The following is a 17,537-nucleotide window of genomic DNA, read 5'->3' on the forward strand; positions in this document are numbered from 1 at the left end:
CGCACCTTATTCACAAATGAGCCCGTCAAACTCAATAGCAGGAACGCTTTATCTTTCCCAAGTTTAGTCTTTAAATTTAAAACAAATTGTGAAAAGCATTTTACACCTCTCATTATCAAAGTAACTGAAGAATTGAATCAGCCCCAAGCCTCACCCATGAGTGATCCTATGCTCTCTGGTACTTTACCTTTTATCTTAATTATCCTTCAACAGCAAGAGGAATCGTTAGATTCCTCTTAGAACACTAAGGTAAGTTGTAAGCATACGAACTATTCCAGCTCCCACCCAATAATTCATCTTTTAAAAAGATGCAATCTTGCAAATTAATCTGCACCCCAGGAACACAAATCTGGCTCAATACCAGCAGGTGCTGTGGTGCGATTAAGTGACTAACAAAGGAAAAATAAGGACAATACATCTCAGTCTTTATCCCTAACTTTGATTTTGGACCTAAAGAACGAATAAATGAATGAATAGCAAAAACAAATAAATAAACAAACAAATCAATCAATAAAATCGGCCATGAATTCTCTGAACTGTTTAAAATGGACCACCTTGGCCAATGTGGCTCGGTTGGAGCATGGTCCCATACACTGAAAGGCTGCGAGTTTGATTCCTGGTCAGGGCACATACCAACGTTACAGGTTCGATCCCCAGTTGGGGCACATATGAGAAGGCAACCAATTGATGTTTATTTCTCTCTCTACCTCCTCCTCTAAAAGCAATGAAAATAAAAATGTCCTCAGGTGAGGGTAAATATAAATAAAAATAGAATAAGTGATCATTTGATTTTTAAAGGCACACATGTGCTATAGAGAGATAAAACGAAATCAAAACAGAAGAATGATGAAGTTTTCCATGTTAATGAGTCACTCAGATCAAAGTAACTAATGTGAAACTAAGGCGACAAAAATCACTTTAGTGATCAAACAAACTCAGCATGTGAAAGAATTAGATTTACTCAAAAGAAGATTCCAAAGTAGTTAGTAAGCAAATGACTCACAACATGGTATTTTTATAATCCACATATGAAATGGTAAACATCCTTACACAACTTGTTATGATTATGACTACATTTTAAAAGCATTTTTGTTTAGAATATAAGAAAATATGATTTAAACTACTTTTTACTCTGTAAATAGTTATCAAATTGTAGTATCTAGGGTTGTTTTAATGACTTAACTCCTGTTTTTATGTTTTAGGATACTTACATAGGTACATGCATAAATTCAACAGGAAAATAATTTAAAGTCACTTACTGCCACTAAACTTGAAGACATGTGCAAATGGAAACTAACAAAAGCGTTTACAAGTATGAGCCTAACACTGAATCAATGAGAGTTTTATGAATTACAACAAACAGCACCATGTACCATACTTTATTAGTAAATCTAAGGGAAGAAAAAGACAAATGAAATTAACAGTAAAAGGGATTAGCTACTTATGGGTGTAGCTTCAGATCTACTGCCATCAAACACACTAAATCTGCCTGTTCTCAAAGTCCCAAGACCACAGGCAACTACCCCTCCCGGTCCCAGCATCTGCTTCTGCAGAGTGGGGACAGTAATGCCAGCTCCCACAGAGTGGTGGCCTGTCGCTAAGTACATAATACTGCTGCTAAGCTGACGTGAAGTTTTATTTTGCAAACCTGAAATCAGATAAGAATCCATCCCACACTCCAACCTGGGGTGCCGTGTGGTACCCCCTTTGCTGTCCTTTACAAAGGTTTCTGATTAGGGTTATAACACATTCTCCTGAGTTTGGCCCTACAGAGAAGGAAGGAATAAGTATCCATCATGAACCAGAAATTCAGATGGAATATGTCAGTATGCAGTTTTTCACACAGAAAGTGCTGACTTTAAGTATGCAAATGTTTTCTTTATCATTTCCCTTATTAGCGAATATGAACATATCTAGTATAACTCAATGTATTTATCACCTTCACTCATAATTTCCATGCAGCAAGACTCTAGACTTCCAACGTGATGCTGTGATCAACAGCGACAGTTTGGTAATAGAGGCCCTTGGCACAGTGTCAAAGCAGCACACTTTCTAAAACAAGTTATTTTGCACGCTTTGATACAATAGATCTTTCATAGAGATAACAAGCTTTAATCTCCTATAATTGCAAAATTTTTCTGAAAAGGAAGCATGACATGCAAATACAAAGACACAAAAGAAAATAATGTATTTTTGTAGAAGAACCAACATATGGGGAATCGCACGGCGTACTCCACGTGCATTTCTCCAATCCATCCTTCTGCTTGGGCTTTGGCACTGACATCTCAAACAGCCTGACCTCCCTCCTGGCCTATATGGCTCCCTGAATATACCAGTCACGTTCACCGCTCTCTCTTTTTGCTGTTGTGTTTCTCACATTAGAACATCTTCCCACATCCCTCCAAAGGAAACTCTATGCATTCTACAGAGCCCAAATCAAAGCAAAGCCACCTCCTAATGAGCCCAGAATATATCTTCCTCCTCCTCACCTGCTTCAACACTCTCTCATTCAGATATATTACAACAAGTTGTTTCATGAAATTGTTTCCCTCTAAGCTCCCTGATACCAGACTGGCCCACGCCCTGCAGTGTCTGGCACAATGGAGACACAGTGGAGGTCCACATGCCCACGACAGGGAGCAAGCACGTAAGAGTTACTGAGTTGAACAGCTCCTCATCCTTCCACACCTCCACAACCGAGTTACTGCTGTAGTTTAAGTCTGACACAAAGGGAACTGCGAGGCAACACAGAGCACTTAGATGAACAGCATGGAGCCTGCACCTGTCCTTCCTGGGTTTGAATCCCAACTTCGCCATTTTTGAACTGGGTGTCCTGAAGCAAGTTACTAAACTTCTCTGTGCCTCAGTGGCTGATTCCTCATCTGTAAAATGGGAGGAAATAACACTGCTTACCCTTTTCAGAATTGCGAGGATCAAAGAGGTTAATGAGAAGTGCTCAGAACAGTGTAGAAGAGTAAGCGCACGGGTGACTGCTAGTGTTTCAAGGACAGGAAATGGTCTACGTCAGACTTCGTGCATTGCTGTGCATGAGCTGGTGCACTCACCCCCGCAGCAGCCATGGTCTCGCCGACAGCGTAACTGGTGGCGAGAGAAATCAGAGCATCTCTAAAAAAGAACCTGGCTCTCAGAACTCAGCTGTTAACTGGACTCTCCTCTCAGCCCATTTCTCATACGGGTTTGTCCAAGTTGGAGGTAAACTTATGCCTTCAGTTTTGTAGTTCTGCCTTCACTATCTCCTGACTATTGGAGTCACCCCAAATAATATAGATGGGGCATATATTTCCCAAAATGCCAAAAGCAGAGATATTACAGGAAAAAAATAGCAAGTAACAGCATTAAAAACGAACTGCCCTCATGCTAATTTTACTTTGTGAACTCCCTTTAAAAATAATTCTTATCTTGTGTTGACAACGAATCAGATCATTCCCCTCCACCCATTTCTTGATAGACATCTATTTCCAAAAACCATCTTGCATGTTGTTTAGTTTAATAAAGGGGACTTCCGGTCAAGATGGTGACACAGGAAGACATGTCTCACCTCTTTGCACAACCACATCAGAATTAAAACTAAAATATAGATCACACACAACCATCGGAAATTGAGTTGAACGGGAATTTGACAACTACAGAATTAAACCATACCATCCACACTGGCAGGAGGGGCACAGACATGAAACAGGCTGGTCCCCCATATACGTGTGGTGGATAAAAATTCAGGAGGTACATCTCAGGAGTGAGGAGTCCCAGCCCCACACCAGGCCCCCCAGCCCAGGGCTCCAATGCCAGGAAGATAAGTCCCCACAACTTCTGGCTACAAAAACCAGTGGGAACTGAGTCAGGGAAAGAAACTTCTGGAGTCCCAAGTAGTTCCTCTTAACCCACACAGGGACTCACTTAGATTCACTCCCTCTGACCTCCAGCACCGGGGTAGCAGTTTGAAAGGCACCAGAGGTACACAGAGAGAAACTGAAGTATCTGGCATCAAGTCAAGCAGAGGCCATTGTCCCTTTTCTAAACCCTCCCCTGGTAGAACCAGCAGGCTGGTGCCATATCTGAGACTCCATCAACATGGCTAACACTGTTTGACCTGCCTTGGACATCCCCAGAAGCTCTGCCCAACCCAACTTACAGGCCCACCCAAGCTGCTTTTCCATATGAATGGCTGGTCTTGGCTCATGCTTTACAACTTCCTAAATCCTATCCAATAAGCAACAGCCAGCCTCAGTGAGCCCCAGGCCAGTCACTAGCATTAGCCAGCCTAGATTCACAGCTTGGCTTCACCTGGGAATCTCCAAGCCCAGCACGAGTAGAAGCCATCTCAGATTGCTTTATAGCTCAGGCAGGGTGGCCCTGGGCAAAACACAGGTGGAAGCTGACCTTAGCCTGTACCACCTGGTAAACCGCAAGGCCAATACATCCAGTGGACAGCCAGAGACCATGTCAGAGCACCACATGCACGGAGTCCCTGACAGCTGATCCTATATGGAGGGCAGACATTTGTGGTCATTGGTCAAAGCCAGTCCTTGCAGCTGACTGGCCTGCATAAATCCATCCTGCTGATCTGCCGACAGCAACCAAGCTTCAACTACTAGAGGAGGGTGTACTCAGCCCACATAAAGGGTGCACCTCGAGTACCCAGCTTAAGTGAGAGGGGAGGTAGGGCCACTGGACCCCACAGGACACCTACTACATTAGGCCACACTATCAAGACACAAAGTAAAAGCAGCTCTATCTAATACATAGAAACAAACACAGGGAGGCCACCAAAATGAGGAGACAAAGAAACATGGCCCAAATGAAAGAACAGATCAAAACTCCAGAAAAAGATTGCTTATCTCCATTTCATTTACCTATCAGATGCAGAGTTCAAAACACTAGTTATAGGGATGCTCAAGAAACTTAGTAAGAACCTCAACAGCATAAAAAAGACCCAGTCAGAAACAAAGGATGCACCAATTGAAATAAAGAACAATTTACAGGGAAACAACAATAGAGTGGATAAAGCCGAGAATCAAATCAATGATATCAAAATAATGAAGCAAAGAATAACCAATCAGAACAACAACAAGAATCCAAAAAAATAAAATATAGTATAAGCAGCCTCTGGGACAACTTCAAGAAGTCCAACATTCACATCATAGGAATGCCAGAAGGAGAAGAGAAAGAGCAAGAAAATGGAAATCTATTTGAAAAAACAGTGAAAGAAAACATCCCTAATTTGGTGAAGGAAATAGACATGCAAGTCCAAGAAGCACAGAGTCCCAAACAAAATGGATGTAAAGAGGCCCACTCCAAGATACATAATTAAAATGCCAAAGGTTAAAGAGAGAATCTTAACAGCAGCAAGAGAAAAGAAGTCAGTTACCTAAAGGGGAGTTCCCATAAGACTATCAGCTGATATCTCTAAAGAAACTTTGCAAGCTGGAAGGGATGTAGTAGGTGTCCTGTGGGGTCCAGTGGCCCTACCTCCCCTCTCACTTAAGCTGGGTACTCGAGGTGCACCCTTTATGTGGGCTGAGTACACCCTCCTCTAGTAGTTGAAGCTTGGTTGCTGTCGGCAGATCAGCAGGATGGATTTATGCAGGCCAGTCAGCTGCAAGAAGTATTCAAAGTCATGAAAAGCAGAGACCTACAGCTAAGATTGCTCTACCCAGCAAAGCTATCAGAATAGAAGCTATCAAAAGCTAGCAAATAAAAAGCTTCCTAGACAAGAAAAACTAAAGGAGTTCATCATCAACAAACCATTATTATATGAAATGTTAAAGGTACTTAAGAAAGAGGTCAAAACTATGAATAAAATGGCAAAAAAATACAAATCATCAATTGAATCTAAAAAGCAAAGCAAACAAGACCAGAGATAGAATCATGGATATGGAGAGCATTTTGATGGTTACCATATGGGCAGGGTGTGGGGGAATGGGTGAAGAGTGAGGGGATTAAGAAGTACAAATAGGTAGTTACGGAACAGACATGGGGATGTAAAGTACAATATAGGAAGTAGAATAGCCAAAGAACATATGTGCACGACCCATGGACATGAACGATGGTGGGGGAATTGCCTGAGGGAGTGGGGGGGGCGTGCTGTGTGGAGGAGGGCAAAGGGAAAAAAAAATCAGGGCAACTATAATAGCATAACCATTATTTAAAAGTCTAAAAATTTTAATAGAGGGTTTTTAATGTAGCTTTAGTCATTCCAATCAGATTTGACTGTTAACACTGCACCAATACTGAGATGCTTATGTGTCAAAAAGTCTAACATGAGGTTTCAAAGTTTGGTAGAAAACAAGACCTGAAATAAAGGGTATATCATGGAAATTCTGACTGTGAGGACAGTGAAGCCTTAATTCTGTCACCAAGAAATGGTTCATGTTTCCCTTAACACCATCATTCTTTCCCTAACATAAATCCAGGCTTTGTACTTACCCAAAAACTTTCCGCTTGGCTCTAAAACATGTTTTCTGCAGAACTGTTAGAATATGAATCCATGCCCTACACCACCCACCAGCCTGGTGAACTCTCCGGCACTCTCATTTCTAAAAGGGGGATAATGTCCCAGGCTTCGTGGGGTGCTTTCGGAATGAAGGTGTATAAAATGCGAAAGCTCCTGAAGGTCCGGCACACCGCACCATTTCATTCATATTAGCTTGTCTTTCCTTTCAGTTGCAGGAAACCTTTAAAGTGATTGTACGTCAGGTGTCGCCCTTCTCCTTCAGCCTCCCTACTGCCACTCACATCCATGCCTCTCACGTCAAGGCACAGAAACCTTTCGGGCACAAGGACTTTTAGGAATACCAGAGTCAATCCGGTGAGCTGCCGCTCCCTCTGGAGCATGGCAGTCTGGCTTCAGCTGTTAACAATCTGACACAAAAGAAAACGTTTTAAGTGACTGCACCAGATGAGTGTCCTGGAGCCGGTTTTAATCCCCCACTACCCAGGACGCTTCCCCCTCCTGCCATGGCCCATAACATGCTTGTTTTGTTTGTGACAGTAAGATTCATTTCTTTCTTTGTTTGAACACTTTTCTATCCTTACCCCATGACATTTTTTTTTCATTGCTTTGAGATGGAGAGGGAGGGACAGAGAAAGACAGAGACGTCAATGTGACACAGAGACGAACTGGTTGCCTCCTGTACACACCCGAGCCAGGGATCAAACCCGCAGCTTAGGTGTGTGCCCTGACTGGGGGCTGAACCGGCACCTTTCAGTTTAAGGGACAATGAACGCTTCAGCTGACTGAGCCACACCGGCCAGGGCCAATAAGATTCATTTCTGATGCTTGGGTTCCTTTCTAAAGACAGAAGGATAGCACATGAAGTGGTTTATTCCTATTGTACCCATTTTGCAACTTTAGAATGAACACACAACTTATGGATACAATTAAATTACATATAACTTATTACAGATACAACTAAACTTTCATGCTCCATGTTTTAAATAAGTATGCTTAGCTTCGCCAAATACAATACTTTTCGTTAAGCCATCTGAAGATCTATCCTAGTGGACACACCTTGGATTGTGAACTAGATTTTTAAAAATAGTAGGTGGGCAGAAGTCACTGTGACCCTTCTGGTTATGGACAGTCACATCACATCTCTCCTAATATTTACATCGTGCCCCCTGAGTGCCAGGAACTGCCTTAAACACTGGAGACAGAGAAATAAGCCTCAGTTCTTGGTGTCAAGGCTGGCCAAGAAGCAGACAAAAATGTTTTAAACAATGATACATGGTGAGATCGCTATGACAGGGAGGGCGGCCGGGATGGCAGGAGGACGGAGAGGCCTGGGCTAGGACTCGCAGGTGAGACGGGCATTACCTGGGCAAAGAGAGGGTGGGCAAGGGGCTGAAGAAAGAAAACACTTTCTGGGAAAGTGCAACTTGCTCAGCATGACTGGGGGGACAGGCAGTTCACGAGATGAGTCTGAAAACGCATGACAGCAGGATTTAAGAGACAGAATGTCCCGCTGAGGAGCCAGATTGCATCTGACAGAGAAGCTCTGAAATTAATGCTATTTTGAAACAAGAATACGCTCAAGGAAAATGAATGAGCAAGCTAAGGGTTAATGTGCCCCCCAAATTAAACTGTAAGACATCCAGGGGAGTGAAACACTCAGAGGGAAGGAAATCATTTCATCATTAAATTAATGGAAACTTAAATGTCAGATTCATCCTCAAAAAAACCCCAAATGTTAGGTTTCTACTGCCTAGTAGGAAGAATAACCACTCATGCGCCACAGCACCAGCTTCTGGTGGGGATGTAATGCACCCTGTATGATTCCGAAGGCCATTAATCCGAAGTCATTTCACGGTAAGTACAGCGCACCAGACGGGAATACCCAACAGTCATTTTGTCCAGGTGTCCTTATTTCTAACACGTGTAAATGCACCTTTGTGGAGAGAAAAAAATAAAACTGGTAAAAACAAAAGCAGCTTTAACTGCCCACCTCCACGGCACTTTTCCATATCTTAGGTATTACTGACAATTTCACGTTCAAAGCTGAAATAACACTTTGATCTGACCTCAGTGGGAAAGTGTCCCAGTTTCAAATGATCCCTGCCCTTCTGTGGGCCTGTCTATTTGCAACTCTATAGATAACCCCAAGAGTTCCCCCATGGTTCCCATAGCTTCTAATGTGAGCTAATTAATGAAAAGCGGGATGCCAAGAGGCTGACCCCGGTTTTGAAACTGAAGGATGGAAAATCCTGGCATCAGGTGAGGCCTAGACTTATCAGGGTATCACTTCATAAATTACATCAATGTCTAACCACTATGCTGTACACCTGAAACAAATGTAAAAACAGTGAATGCTAACTCTAATTGAAAAAGAGAAAAAAAGTCCTGGCATCAACTTTGAAAATCAGTGGCCTATCGAAGTTTAGGGGTGGCCATCCCCAGGAAGGGCAAATACCTCCCCTTCTGCCCAACTCCATCCTCACTCCCCTTCTGTCTTCTGACACCTGGTGTCCGCACTTGGCTCCCAGGCCCTGGGACTGATGAGAATAACTAGACATCCTTTTCTGAAAAGCTGCCAACTAAATCTCCATTCTTTTAAAGGTCACCCTCCCTTAAATTGGCCTGGTTTTCTGGAATTCCTCCGCTTGTGCAGCCAAGGGAGACTCATTCTTTCTTCTTCCCTGAAACATCAAATTTCACTCTTACAGAAGGAATATAAAATACCATCCTGTTCAGCAGAGCTGATGTAAATATCTAGCCCGAAGCAGGCCTTCGACATGGAATGTCATCAGCAGAGGCGAAGGGAAGCTGATTCTTAACCCTTAAATACTGAAAAATACAGTGTTAGTGGGAGGCACAGGGTAAGTACAATATTTGGTACGTCCATAGCAGGGAAAGGGCTCAAGACTCAAAAGGGCTTCCCGGTGGCGGACTGAAAGCACACAAATGTAAATTCATCTTCCCCGCAGGCAGACCCCCTCAAACATCCCAGTGTTCCTCTTCAGAGCCAACAGTCCCCTACTGTTCAAGGTCATTGGCAGGGATTAATCCTGATGCTCTCCCTTTAGGGTACCCTAATCATCCAACAGCCTCGGTTAGCAGGAACTTTCATTTGTGACCATTAAACAAGAGAGAAAGAATAGAAAAGGCAGGAAAAACGAGCCGAGGTGAACCAGAGGTAACCGACCGGGGGTTTGGCACGTCCACGAAGCGGGTCACACTTGCAGAGGCTGCTTCTATCACTGTAACTAGAGAAGCACGTGGGTCCTGCTACTGCTGAGGAGGAAAAAAGCGAGCTGGCTCACCCCCTTTTCCAATAGTGAAAGCAGCAAGCAGGTCAGACTGTCGGGGCTCCGCTGCCCCCAGGGAAGAGAACCTCAGAGCAGCTCGGTGCACCGTCCGTCCAGCCCTGTGATCTGGGACCACTGCCTCTGGCAGCAGTCAGTACAGGGCGGGAACCCCCGACTGGAGGCAGAACTTCCCGGTTTGAATCTCGGGTTCATCCATGACCAAGCCAGACAAGCCCATGTTTCTTTCTCAAAAAAAAAAAATAGAGGGGCAGGGACAGCCAGCTGCACAGAGATGAAATAAGCAAGGGGCAGATCAAGCCAAGCAACCACATTATGCCAGAGAAAAATCAAAAGGCAAACTCGAGTCATGTCATTTCAAGGCTTATTTCAGATCCACAAAGGGAAAGCTTGTCTTCGTCTCTAAAAACCTCAAGAAAAGTGTTTCATGGCTTCTAGGTCTAGCCCGAACCCTTCTTTCTTCTCGCCCACGTTTAAGGCCCTTGGTTTCACAGCAAATTCTCACAATGGGGTCCTCCTGTGTTCCCTGCCCTTGTAATATGTTTTCAAGCCCATCAATCCCTCTTCAGTAAAGTTTCTTGCTTCCATTTATGTTGTATCTTGGAGAAGGGAAGACATGGGAAATAAACTTACATGTTTTGTAGATGTTTGTAAAACATAATGCTTTCTAAATGGTATAGATTACAAACCCAGTTTTAAGGACCAAAACTCACTCATTTTAGTTTTCCAATCCTCACTAGACCTTTACTAAGTGAAATGATGGCAAATATTTTGGATTGAAAGCTATCTCACTGCATGAATGTGTGACTCACTTGGAGCATATGCACCTACAGACAGGGTACCTACTGAACAAAGCAGCGGAACATACTGAGAGCTAGAAGATGCTGCCTCCATCAGGTGAGAACACGCTGATGGATAAGGGAGACAGAAAGCAGTCTCCCCCTCCAGCCGCCCGAGGCAGAGGGTGTGTCGCCAAAGGCAAGGATGAGAATGAGTTTTCCCCTGGATAAGAATGACTATCAAACAGAACCAAGAGGAAGTGCTTCAAGTTAGAGAAGAACATTGAGAAAACATTCAGAAATGGTCAGATGTTATAAAAATTAATTTCAAGCAGAGAAGCAAGATAGGAAACACTGGGTAACTATTGTGCATTAAAAGCCACTGTACAGAGCTAACAGATCATTCATTAAGTTACAACAAACAAGATACAATGGATTGATTAGCATGCCTACTCAATGTTAAATACAAATGATACGTACTGAAATTGTGACAAGCAGACAGCATGTTACAGACATATCTAAAATGGTTTCTGTGAATTAAAATTTGTAAATGCCGTAGAAGAATTTGTCAAAGATGTCTGCCTTCCAATTCTTCACCAAAGGAAAGAAAAGTGCATAAAGTACCTGGTCGCTCCTCTAATTCATCTCATTTGTAAACCCTGCATTCATTCAAACAACAGGTAAAGTAAGGCGACTCACAGAATAAATACAAATGGCTCAAACATGCCTGAAAACATGCTCAGCCTCGCCCTGGAGATGGAATGGGTGAGCAGGGTGGGGGGCGCAGGGAAGGCACCTTTTCATCTACCAGAGCAAAAATGAAAAAGACTGATATGAGCCAATACTGGTAAGAAGGAAGGGAAAAGATTACGTCTCATAGATTAATACTGAAAATATAAATTGGAAACTATTTGGAGAGCAACTTAGTGGTACTCATTAAAATTTAAATGTATACACACTCTTCTAGGTATCTATTATAGAAGTACCTATACAAGTGTCCGAGGGTTTTATCAACAGTAGTATTTGTACTAACAAGTGCATATAAACTATTCAAATACCCATCAAGAGAAAAATGGGTGAATAAATAGCTACAGCCACGCATGCAACCACTAACGAGAAGGTAGAACTGATGTTTTGACATAAAATGGTACCCACCACATACTGCTGAGCAAAAAAATTAAGTTGCAAGATGATTAAAAGTTTGATCTGTTTTTAAAAACACTAAGTATGTATGACTGAGTAAACCAACAGGTATCTTAGAAGTTATCACTGAGGGTGGAAAGAAGAGGGTACACATTTTTATACAGTGTTCAGAATTTTTGCAACTATCATTGTGTGTGTGTGAGTGAGATTTAGGTAGAAGGGAGTTATGCTGCGACTACTAACCTGCTCATTTACTAAAAGTTCAATAGGTGCTCCATGAGGAGAAACCACTCAGGTTCTCCCTTGTAGTCTAATAATGCAGCCGCTCTGATTTTTACCAACAAAGTTTGCTCAAAAGAACAGGCCTGAAAGGGACCAATATGAACCTGAGGTTTATTTATATGCAGAAAATCATAGTTCATAAAATACCATATTGCACTCAGTATGATTTAGAAATTTGAGTAAATACTTTTTCTTATAAGTTTCCATAGGTCTCCACCGGACACATTACCAATGTGAACCATGTTAGTCACAGGTTTACATCTGTAAATAACCTAAAGTCATGTTCAAGCACAGACCCAAATGTTGCCTGCAAAGTTGAGGTCTACAGCTTTCAGAAGTGGGAAGAGTTACACCTTCATCTTTTATAAAGATACTGGTGTGATACACCTTTCTCTTTATTCTCTTTCTTAAAGGACTATTCCTTGACTCTGCCCCCCCAACCCACATAACTCTCAACATGATTTATTCAATAGGGGTTTTAAGCAACATTGTAAAGGAAGGTAAAGTATTAATTAGAGCACAAAATAGCTGCATCTAAAAACGTTTAGAAAATGTACAGGGTGGGGCAAAAAGTAGGTTTGTAATTATTCATATGGAAAATGCAATAAATAAGAATAACCTGGTTTGCGTACTCACAACTATAAACCTACTTTTGCCCAACCTGTATGTAAAAAACAGGCTCACAAATATACGGCAAATCTTAAAGGTAATCAACTTACTAGCTGATTACTTTTAAAACTGTAAATGTACATAACTGTAAAGGTACAAAAAGCACACACAGTGTCTCTCTCCCTCTCACGCACTTAACATTAAACAGTGTTAGGATAATATTTTCCAGGCTAGGATGTACTTTCCACTTGCCCTATTAATAAACCTATGCCCAGATGGGACATGTAACCAGAACTAAATAAACATAATATAGACAGTGAACAGGAGAGCCAGAAGGTAGGCTAATAAACCCAGGATGCCTTCACAAACTAGAAAATGCTTTAAAAAAAAATTAAATAGACTAGAAGTACAAAATGTTTTATATGTGACATATGAAATGGAGAGTCTAAAAAGTTATATATGTGACATGTGTAAAATGCAGCTACAAATTAGAAGAAGAGAATAATTGATTTCTTTCCGGATGAAATGGATAGCATCATATGTTGTCACATAGTTAAGCTGAAGAAAAAAAATGTGCCTCCTACTAGAGCAAAGAGTCATCAAATGAGTTACACAACTTTAAAACACGTAACTTTGTTCTGGATGATGATCACTTATCAAATAACAAACAACTTACAGTATAACTAACGTGTGGCCTAAAATTAGGAGTCGAACTTACCACATGGGTAAAGGATGAACAAAAAAGACGGAGGAGGAACCAGAAAAGCCACATGACGGTAAAGTGATTCCATTTTTTTTTCCTGAACACCCACACAAAGACAGCAGTTTCTGACAAGAATGTTCTTGGCAAAAGATAAAATTACAGGAAGATTTCTTTTTTCAATGAGAAAAAGGCAATTCTATATGTAGATTACTAGGCAATACCGCATGATTTTTTTAAGGCCCAAATTTAACGTACAGCCCTCATATTTTAAAAATATATAAATAACTTTTTTGGATGACAAAGAAAAGAGGGCTGAAGTACGGTTCCTGTGTGAAATGCTTACTTCATATTGCGCTGGAAAGCGGAAATCGAGCGTGGCGGCTTACCTTGGCACTGGAAGCCTTGTTTTCCAAACCCCCTGAAAAACAGAAATGAGAACAAAGTATCTTAACATATTTTGTGTGGGATGCCATATTTTAAGCCAGTTATGTGACAAAGCATTTTACAGAGTTAAAGGTATGTACGGAAAACCCAGTGATTCGATAGGAAACACACGCCTAAATAGCTCGGAGGACTGTATGAATCCAACTCAGAAAAGGCTGCCCGGCCTCCAAAGGCTCCCGGAGCTATTTCGATGCACCCGGATTCTTTCCCAAGTTTTACACTGTTATCAATACTTAAATTTCAAGGCAAGAACATAATTGTACATTCAAACTGGTTGGCCATACTATTCAAATAACATAAAGGACCTCATGGGGGAAAAGAAACCCTAAGTGGCTTAATTTGGTCCCTAAAGACCAACTGAAAATTATTTTTTCTCCCTAAAGACAGTTAAAAAGTGGATTCCTCATTTGTAATGAATTTGTTTAAAATATTCATCTACAAATTGCCAAAGAGCACCACTCTTAATAGTAAATTTTGTCTTAAAGGAGCCAGATTTTATAAAGTATTCCTATTTTTGTATTTGAGACTATGATCTAATGTTTACTGTGTACCAACAGCATTTGAAACATACTGAGGCTATTTTGTTCTTGAAAGTCACTTTAGAGAATTTACTCTCTAAGTGAAGAAACTTGACATGGGTATTAAACTGCCAACTCTGTCCTAACTAGGATGAACTGCTTTAATTTTTTTCAGATTATTAGTCATAATGTCTTGCTTTGTGAAATCACTTCACATATTTTATCATTAACTTAGTCATTTGCACACCTCCACCCCAAAAAACCATACTTAAACCCCAAACACTTAAATTATCAGTGCTTTCATATTTAAATAAAACTCAAATCAAGGGCCCAGAGAAACAATGATGAAAGCACACTGAGAAATTAAAACCACAGCTAGACAAGCCTGGTGGATATTTTCCTGGAACTCGTGAGTGGCTGCTTTACAGATAAGTGGAGAAATGTTGCAGGGGTTACTCAGGGAAGAGAAGATAGGGCAACCTTTATTTTCCACTTCACCTTATACCTGGTGACCCAACGCCCCACATCAGTCCACCAGGGGCTATTCCTTCAGGGCAACTGATAGTGGAAAGACATTTGCTACCCTGCGTATACATGCTGCAGTCCCTTTTTCTAACTTACCTACTTTCTGCAGGAGTCATCAGCAGTCTGACTGTCCCTTTTCATTGGATTTCACAGTCGACAGGGGAGGCTGAAGACCTGCCCTCAACTAAAGGCAAATGATCTTTCCCTTGGTGCTCCAAAAACTTGTTTTAAATGGCCTTATCTACAATTACCTACTCCTTGGAGCTCAATCGCTTCTTAGGCTGACTACACAACAGAAATCATTCATAGAGGTAGCTGTGCTTTTTGTAAGTGTAGTTTTGAACAGATTTCTAAAAAGGAAAGGAAAAATGAAGCACCTTAGCACCACACGTGTGGGACTCTCCCTCAGAGATGATATTCTCCAGGTGTGACAGATGCAAATAAAGCCAGCCCCATAAAAACTAAGCACCTAATTAGCACCACGTTTGTGGGGACTCTCCCTTAGAGGTAATACTCCCCAGGTGTGATGGATTCAAATAAAGCCGCCCATAAGAGAAAAATTAAACATGGTTAGCACCACGTTTGTGGGGTTCCCCCTTTGAAGTGTTTTTCCCCAGCAGGGATGGATTCACACGGAGCCACCAATACTTCTCCCTAGGGCCCCAACAAGATAAACAAGACACGCAGCTAGCTGGTGGCAGGGTGCACTCTGTGGCACTGTCGTGCTGGTGCAGCTCTCCATCCATCTTTGTAGGGGAGAGCTTAGTAACCCCAGGCACCGCTCCGACCTGGGGACCTGGGAAGGTATGCAGGCATAAAAGGTAAGAAAAGGCAGGGTATCTGGCCACCTGGGGGTGGGGGTAGGGAACTACAGCTCATCAAATCATCACCTGGAGTTCCAGCTTTCTAAACTTTGGGAGTTTGGCGGGAAGGGGTGTCACCGATCTTTCCAGAATCTACTAATAAAGCTATAATTATTTCACCAACGAAAAGCACAAACAGGGTTGGGGGGAGATGGAAGAAGATATAGGGAGGATAAATGGTGATGGGGTGGTAAACACAACATACAGGTGATGTATTACAGAACTGTACACCTGAAACCTATGAATTTTATTGACCAATCACCCCAATAAATTTTATAAAAACAAAAACATTTTAAAAGCACATGCAATTTCACCTAATTTTACAGGGTTCAGAGGCCCCTGAAGCCCATCCATTTATCAATTCCTCCCAGACACCCCAAAGTCCCTGAATTAAGAATAGCTGAGTTCATTGGAAATTACCTGAACTATGACACCTTTAGCCCCTACAGTATTTTTCCTTAAATAAGGCCTCTGTCCTCGTCCACAGGGTTACAGATCTAATCTCGTGTTGACAGGGTCTATTTTAAATGACTCCCTCTGTCCTTCTGCCATTTGCCTGCTGTTTTATTCCCCCACACACACCGCCCCCCCCCCCCCCCCACCGCGCTGCAAGCTTTCAACAGTTTGTTGCCTCTCTTCTCTTTGGGCTCACCCAGAAAAGTCCAAGCCTTTCCATGCCCAGTAGATACAAGCTACAGTAGGCAGGAACCCAAGGTTCCAGTGGAGTTCACGCCCGCTGGGAAACATACAATACACCCCCCCCCCCCCGAACGCGCCCAGCAGGGCTCGCTAACACCTTGGACGGAGCGGTGCAATCGCCGGCCGCCCCGGTGACTCCCGGGCGTGTTCCCCGGGAAACTCTGCCCTCTGAATTCTCCTTTCCACTTTACCCTTCACTCGCACCCGGCAAACGGCTGCTTCGCTGTTCGCACGAAGGCGGGCGCGCCTGGGGAAGCCGGGAGGCTAGACCCATAGAGGGGATCAATGTCACTACCGCGCGCGGCCAGCCCCCCCGCCCCCCGCGGCAGGAGTGTGTGTGTGCGACCGGGCGATGACTTCCCTAAGAGTCCTGCCAGCGTGTGTGGCAGTAGCCCGGGCGGCCGGGCGCGCGCGTGTCACTCCGAGCGAGAGTTTGGACTCCCGCCGGTTCTCCAAGTTCCCTGAGTGAGTCAGCCCTGGAGTGGACACGCCTGCAACCCGGGCTGGGTGAGCGAGCGAGCGAGGGTCCCCGGGGCGAAAGGGCCCCGGACTAGGGGCTGGCCGCACCCGGGGGCGCCTCGAGAGGGGTCCTGAGCGGCGGTCCACGCGCTGCGCCCCGAGCGCACCTACCAGATGAAGTCGGTGCAGTGGCTGCAGAAGGTGGGCTGCTTGAAGAAGCGGGCGATGAATTTGTGGTCCTTCACCTCGTGCACGTTCTTCTGTCTCAGCGCCCCTTTGCGGGCGAAGCGGTTGGCCACGTCCTGAGGCGCCGTGGAGTCGTTGGCCGGGAAAACGTCAGCCATGGTCCCCCCCAACCACCTCTTGCCTCCGCCGGGGAGCAGCAGCCGGGGAGGGCCGGGTGGGCGGGGGCGAATCAGCGGGGCCGCGAGCGACCCCGGGCGCGGAGCGCGGGCTGGTGGCGGGGGGCGCTGCGAGGAGGGGCGGCGGGAGCCGGGAGAGTCGGGCCGGAGCGGAGCGAGAGCCGGAGCCGGAGCCGCACACTCGCTGGCTGGCACCACGCTCACTGACAGCCCGGCGACCCGCGCTCGCGCTTCCTACTCTCAGCAGCAGAGGCGGCCCGGAGCGGCGCCGCCCACCGCGCATGCCCCGAGCGCCGGAGCCGCGCGTGAGTGCGGGGGCGCGCGGGCGGGAGCGCGCGAGGCGGCGCGACGCTGCGAGGACGCGCCTGCTG

At 44.0% G+C, this 17,537-nt stretch overlaps 1 protein-coding gene across 1 annotated transcript in view; it reads right to left on the reverse strand.

Annotated features, from left to right (window-relative positions):
• The window catches only part of PRKCA (protein kinase C alpha), a 348,434-nt gene extending 331,022 nt beyond the window's left edge, over window positions 1-17,412 (reverse strand). Inside the window, exons 1-2 of the mRNA XM_053655561.1 lie at window positions 16,976-17,412; window positions 13,683-13,714 (exon numbers count right to left, since the gene is read on the reverse strand). Coding sequence (XP_053511536.1) covers window positions 13,683-13,714; window positions 16,976-17,148 — 205 coding nt within the window. The 5' untranslated portion in view covers window positions 17,149-17,412. The remainder of the gene's footprint in view (window positions 1-13,682; window positions 13,715-16,975) is intronic.
• Window positions 17,413-17,537: the final 125 nt, after the last annotated feature.

The sequence above is a fragment of the Artibeus jamaicensis genome, unplaced genomic scaffold (genome assembly GCF_021234435.1).
Source record: "Artibeus jamaicensis isolate MK-2021 breed Jamaican fruit bat unplaced genomic scaffold, CSHL_Jam_final contig_1998, whole genome shotgun sequence".
Taxonomy (NCBI): Eukaryota; Metazoa; Chordata; class Mammalia; order Chiroptera; family Phyllostomidae; genus Artibeus; species Artibeus jamaicensis.